The sequence below is a fragment of the Petaurus breviceps genome, unplaced genomic scaffold (assembly GCF_028583685.1).
Source record: "Petaurus breviceps papuanus isolate PSGF00001 unplaced genomic scaffold, PetGlider_PUasm1.0 188, whole genome shotgun sequence".
NCBI classification, from domain to species: domain Eukaryota; kingdom Metazoa; phylum Chordata; class Mammalia; order Diprotodontia; family Petauridae; genus Petaurus; species Petaurus breviceps.
The window spans coordinates 10,873,328-10,879,356 of NW_027185804.1; the positions used below are offsets into that span (position 1 = coordinate 10,873,328).

The following is a 6,029-nucleotide window of genomic DNA, read 5'->3' on the forward strand; positions in this document are numbered from 1 at the left end:
GGGGAAAATATTAGAATTCAAGGGGGAGAGAAGGAAGAATAAAGAAACTATGGACCTTTATTTTGAGTTGGAAAGAACCTTAAGGATAATCTCACCCAGCACTCATTACACAGAAGAAAAATAGGTACAGTTCTGTGGTTAGTCTAAGGGGTAGAAGCTAATCAGTGAAACAGACAGAACTAGAACTTTTGACTGGAACTTAGGCCTGTAGAGTATCTCTCATTCCATTCTCCATGACCTGGGTTTCTCTAATACTTTGAGTTGTTAGCCAGTAAGTCAGATTCACCACCAACTCTCTGCTTTCATTACTCGTTTCTAGGTCTTTCCTCCATTGGCTGGAGAAAGGAGTTGGGGTTCTTGCTGGCTCCCTGTGGCAGGAACTAGCAAGGAGAGCCAAAACAAGCATTGGAAAGACCTGGGAAAGCTACCCCCATCCAAACTTCATCTCCTTGCTGACCCACTCTCTCCAAGAACATTGCTGGTAGTGAGACTCCCTCTGGAATCTCACTACCTCCAAATAAGAACTTCACTCCCTCCTCCCTTCTTATTTTCCCCTAAGTGAAATATTCCTAATTAGGGCTGTGCCAGTATCCCTGAAGGAGCCCCTAGGTTTAGCTTCCCTGGTACATCTCCAGGGTAAGATGGGCTCTTCAAAGTGCTGAATGCCTTCAATCACTCAGTTCCAAGTGCCCTGATGATAGCAGTGGGAATAGCTGGGTTTTACCCTGAACTAGTCAGGGTAATCAATGGGATCATAGTAATTATGGGGTTGTTATTGTTGTTTTTGCCAAGAAAACCCCATGGACAAACTATAGGGTCATATAGAGTTGGACAGAGTGAACAACAGCAATAAGTCATTGGGTCATAGGGTTAGGGGCAAAAGGGACCTGTGAATGACTAGATTCCAACCCCCTTTATTTTACAGCTGAGAAAACCAAGGCTCAAGAATGTGAAATGACTTTTGAAATCACAGAAACAAGTATTGGGCAAGACTGAGATTCGAACTCCAGATCCTTTGACTTCAAACTCAGAGCTACAACCCCATCACTATGTCTCAAAGAAGGGCACCAACTTTTGAATACTTGGATTCAATCCATTGACTCTTTCAGAAGACCTGGGTTCAAATTCTACTTTTGGCTATTACTACCTGTGTAGCCCTGGGTAATTCACTTAGTCTCCCTGTCCTCAGTTTACTGATTTTTTTAATGAGGAGATTGGACTAAATTACCTCAGAGGTCTCTCCTAGCCCTGGATTTCTGACCCTATGAAAGAAAGAGACTTGAGGTATGGGAGAGCAGGAAATAAAGAACTGCTCCCCCTCACCTGGGAGTCTTTCAGGCCCAGCTTGGCCGCCAGCTTCTTCCTGTCAGGTTTGCTGATGTACTTTTGCTTCTGAAACATCTTCTCCAGCGCTTTCCGCTGCACGTCAGAGAACACTGCCCGGCGAAGCATTCCCCGTCTCGGCTTGCCCCGAGCGGCCAGGGGCCAGGAGAAAGTGCCAGGGATGGGCACCACTGAGGACGACGCTGCCAGGATCCAGGGAGGGAAAGTGGCAAGTGAGCTGGAGAACAGGACCACCACTAGCGAGACGCTTCCTGGACACCAGTTCTCCTTTTCCCTCCCTCTTTCCCGTCACACTCCCCAACTATGCTTACAATTCACTCTTCCCCCACTCCTCCCTTCATCTCTTTTAGTCTTCGTGTCTTTTTCTACCTCTCCTCCCCCATCTCTCTTTCTCTTTCCCCTTTCTTTTCTTTCCCTCACGACATATATCCCAAATGAATAGGCCCAGCACCTATAAACCTGCAATGGTGAAAAGCACTTTCCGCCCAAATAGCTTTGCTTTTCAACCGTAATAACCAGGATTAGATACGACAACTGAAACGTATAAAATAGTTTCAATAGTAGCCTGTTTTGTTTTGAATTTCAAAGAAAGGAGGAAAAAAGGCTGAGCGCATTAGCTAAGATAGAGGTGAAATAAAACCGCCTTTTCCCTTAGCCCTGAACCCCTGGATTTTCCGAAGCTTTCATCAGCTCTGTGGCTTCTGCATTCTTCAGATGAAAATGAGGTGCCTTCACGAATAGAAGGGGGAAAATTCTCTAGGGATGTAGGTTTTTTTTTTAATCAATCGGTATTCATCTTTTAAAATATTAATCTTTCCTCCCTCCTCCTTTACAAAACTGAAAGAATTCTGTCCAAATACATGAAAAGTGGCAGCTCATTAGCACATCGACCGTTTCCCAATGGGTATTGGCATGATAAAAAGGAGAGTTTCGCCTTTAAAAAAAAAAAAAAAACTCTCCCGAGGAGAGACAGAGATTCTAATGAAGCGTGAATGGTAATTGTGTAGTAATGAACTAACAGAAAAAGGCTGAGGACAAGCAGCTAAAGCCATATATTATTGGAACAAAAGAGATTTACACTTTCAAACTAAACACAACTGCATGCCAAGACCATTGGGAGAATACTGATGGCAGGGGCTTCTCTTCTCCGAATCATTTTCATTAAATGGACATGAAAAGCTATTTATAAACCTCAAGTTGTTATTGTTAAGGCATTGAGATGGGGCAGAAAGGGAGCAGATTCTATTATCTCCAGCATGAATGAAAGTTTTTTGGGGGGTGTTGAATTCCCCCACCCCCTTTTAAAAATTAATCGCTTGTTCTTTTTGGTCGTATTAGGAGATCGGGAGATCCATGTTGTGTCCTTGCCCTCCCCCATAGCCAGCCCTTTCTCACTGAAAAGCGAATCTTCGCTTTCACCTTTCACTCTGAGTCTAGACCTGTGTCCACTAGCAGCTTCTGTGCTCAAGGTGTAGCGACGCCTTCCTCTGGAGGAAGGCTTTGGAAGAGAGTTTTACCTCGAGTTTCCCATCTACTTGCTTCTTATTCTATATCTTGTATGGTCTTTTGATATTATTTTGTTTGGGGTGGGGGTGGGGCTTGTAAGTAGGAAGGAATACTGGAAAAAAGCAGAATGAGGGGGGTTGAGGGGGGATCTCTCCCCACATCCCCCTGCCTACACCAAACACCCCACACAACGGAGCACTCCATGTGGTCTTGTGAAAATGCTGAAACACTGAATGACCCTTAATGGGAAATTAGCCCATGGCTGGTAAATGTCTATCAGCAGCATGGTAGAGTGAGTGCTGGGTCTGTGTGTGGCTGCCCAGAGGGAGCTGACCAATTGGTCTCGGTGCTGAAACCTTTGTTGGGAATCATGGCAAAGTGCACTGACTCTGTGGGAAAACGGCGGCCGTGAAGAGATGCCAACAGCTTCTCAGTGAGAAGGGAACCGCCTCAAATTTGGACCATGACAATTCCTGCTAATTTGTAGAGCAGGGAATTGGAGCAAAATGTCAAGCAGTCACTGCTTGTGCTAAATAGGGCATCAAATTGGCGCGACTGATTCTTGAATGTTGTACTCCCTCCAACCTCTGAACCAGAGCATAACCTCTAGGAATGGACGTAGAAATATTACTTAGGGATATGCACAGAACGAGAGCGGTGGCATAAGAGAATCCAGTTAATTTTCAGCGAGGAAAGAAAAGTTTGTGACTTACCTGGGAAATAAGATGATCTGATAAAAGGCTGGAAGGAACCTTCGAAATAGGGAAAGGAGAAACTCTTAGGAGGCACACTCTGGAGCAAGGCAGGGGAGGTCTCTGGTAGAAAAAAAGGAAAGGGAGAGAAGGAAGGAAAAAGAGGAAGAGGGAGGGTGGGAAGAAGAAAGGGAGGGGATGGAGGGAAAGGGGGAGGGGAGGAGAGAGAATATTTAATAATCTAGTGGATTCGTTAAGAGAAAAAAAAAGCATGATGTGATTAAATATGCCGAGTATCCTGCAATTACACCCCCCCCCCAAGAAATAAACAAAGTAAATCAAACTGCTTTCTTAATTTATTGGTGGTTGTCATCGCTCCTTCCCCTCCCCTCCCCAAAGGGTTGCGTATGGGCTGTTAGGAGAGAAACCCGATTGGAGTAGGGAAGGGAGGGACCATATCACGTAGTACATCAATTTTTATAGTCTTGTATTTTAAAAATCATCACTTGCTCAAAAGTATGGGAAAGAGGATCATCTCGCCAGGACCCTGAGAAAGACAATGGAAGAAAGACGATGACGGCTAGGCTCTGGCCGCATTTGTTTTTTGTTTTTTTTTTTCTCAAGATCTTGTAAAATGTAAGGAGAGACTCAGACTTTGTATAGGGAGAGGCTCCACTCAGGTCCGTTAATTTGTAGTGCCTCCCGGCTCTTGAAACAGCCCAGTAAGAGAAAACTGGTAGCGAAACTGACGTGGATGAGTCGAGGAAAGCAAAGCTTGTCTTTGAATGAGGGCTCAAGCGCTAACACAGCAGAAGGAATCATTCAGGATTCCCCACATCCTCCACCCTTCTACCGAGGCGGGACTTCAACGTGTCCTTAATTCTTGGACTTGTTGGTCACTTACCCGTTCTGGGAGACGAGGACAGGATGGCGTTCACCCCGAACTTGAGGAAAGTGGCTTCGTTTGCCTGAGAGGCAGAAGTCTGCGGCGAGCACCCTCGCCGGCTGCTGGAGGCGGAGGAGTTGACTAGGTCTGAGGTCACTGTGTCAGTCATGGCAGAGGTGGCTCCTGAAGTTGGAGGGGACAGGCTGGGCTGGGGGACGCTCCGGGGCAGGAAACTCCCCGGCCTACTGATTCTGATCAGATCTTCCACCAAGAAGCTGGAATGGCTAGAGAAGGCAGACTGCAAAGATTGAGGCAGCGTTAACGTAGGAGTGGGTCTCAGGAGATTGGGGTATACTGCAGGAGGAGCAATGAGGCTAGGGAACATCATCTCAGTAGCTTTTTCTTTCTTTCCTTTTTAAAAAAGAAATGATCGTATTCAACGTATCCAAACGGAGAAAAATTCTTCCCTCCCCCTCCCACCCTTAGTTCTCTTTTGCAAACTTCTTGAGGGAAGATCCCGCTAGCGAGGGTGACAAGAGGTCTACGTGGCCCTTCTTGCTAGATGTTGGGTTTTATAGTGGTCAGTCCGCTAAAGCTCTTTCAAAAGTGACAGCTCGAACAATGAGGTTCAACAAAGTTCTCCACTCGAGCTTCATTCATCGAGGGCTTTGGGCTCTCTGATTGGTTCAGGGGTGCAATTTATGATTGGATTAGACTTCATAAGCAAGCAATGCACAATGGCTTGGTAACAAAGAACGTGTAGTCATCAATTTTGCATATTGACCGCCTCTTTGGAATACAGTGTTCCAAAGGATCCCAGCAGGGTTTTTGTTCAGAAGCAACACAGGCTAATTAAATGCCTATTTAAAAGTTTCCAATGACATTATTTTTGCCTCATAGAAAAGGAATTATTTAAAGAAAGCACTAAATTTATTTGCTGCTCCCTCCTGCTGAGTTTAGAATATAAATAAATATTCATATAGATTCATCTGCAGGTTGGGAGGGGGGAGCTACAAAAATACAAATTTAAGGAATGCTAAAATAAACTTTTTCACAGTCCCTCCTTTCATCCCAGTAGAAACAGAAGCCAGAAAAGAAGCGGGGAGAGTAATCAATGTGTGTAGGATATTGTAGGTCTAAAATGCTCAGAAAACCTTTAAATGCATATTTTCGGAATGGGAGGGGTAGGCTATTTTGGATGTCGGACGGAGAAGGATGAACTTTGATAAATCTAGCTCATTTACCCACATGCTATATAAAACGTGTAACACTCTCAAACTTTCTAGCATATTTACAAAGCATTCCAAGCCTAGCTGGAGGTTCTTGGGACGAAGGGTAGCGCAGCCTAAACTTCTGAAAAGCAGAATAGTCCACTTTGAAGATTCTGGAAGAGTGGGACTTAATTCCCTTCCGACAAAAATGCCTATTTCCAAAATCATTTGTGGGTGGAATCTGCAAAGATTCGTTCTCTTTCCTGATATGAAAGTGGGTCTGTCCGCTTTGGGTTCAAATACTTCTTTCTCTTCTCTTCTCTTCTCTTCTCTTCTCTTCTCTTCTCTTCTCTTTTCTCTCTCTCTCTCTCTCTCTCTCTCTCTCTCTCT

At 44.8% G+C, this 6,029-nt stretch overlaps 1 protein-coding gene across 1 annotated transcript in view; it reads right to left on the bottom strand.

Moving 5' to 3' along the window:
• Positions 1-4,816, bottom strand: part of DBX1 (developing brain homeobox 1) — a 5,598-nt gene extending 782 nt beyond the window's left edge. The window contains exons 1-3 of the mRNA XM_069090896.1: positions 4,447-4,816; positions 3,564-3,665; positions 1,318-1,526 (exon numbers count right to left, since the gene is read on the bottom strand). Coding sequence (XP_068946997.1) covers positions 1,318-1,526; positions 3,564-3,665; positions 4,447-4,816 — 681 coding nt within the window. The remainder of the gene's footprint in view (positions 1-1,317; positions 1,527-3,563; positions 3,666-4,446) is intronic.
• Between the last annotated feature and the right edge of the window lie 1,213 nt (positions 4,817-6,029).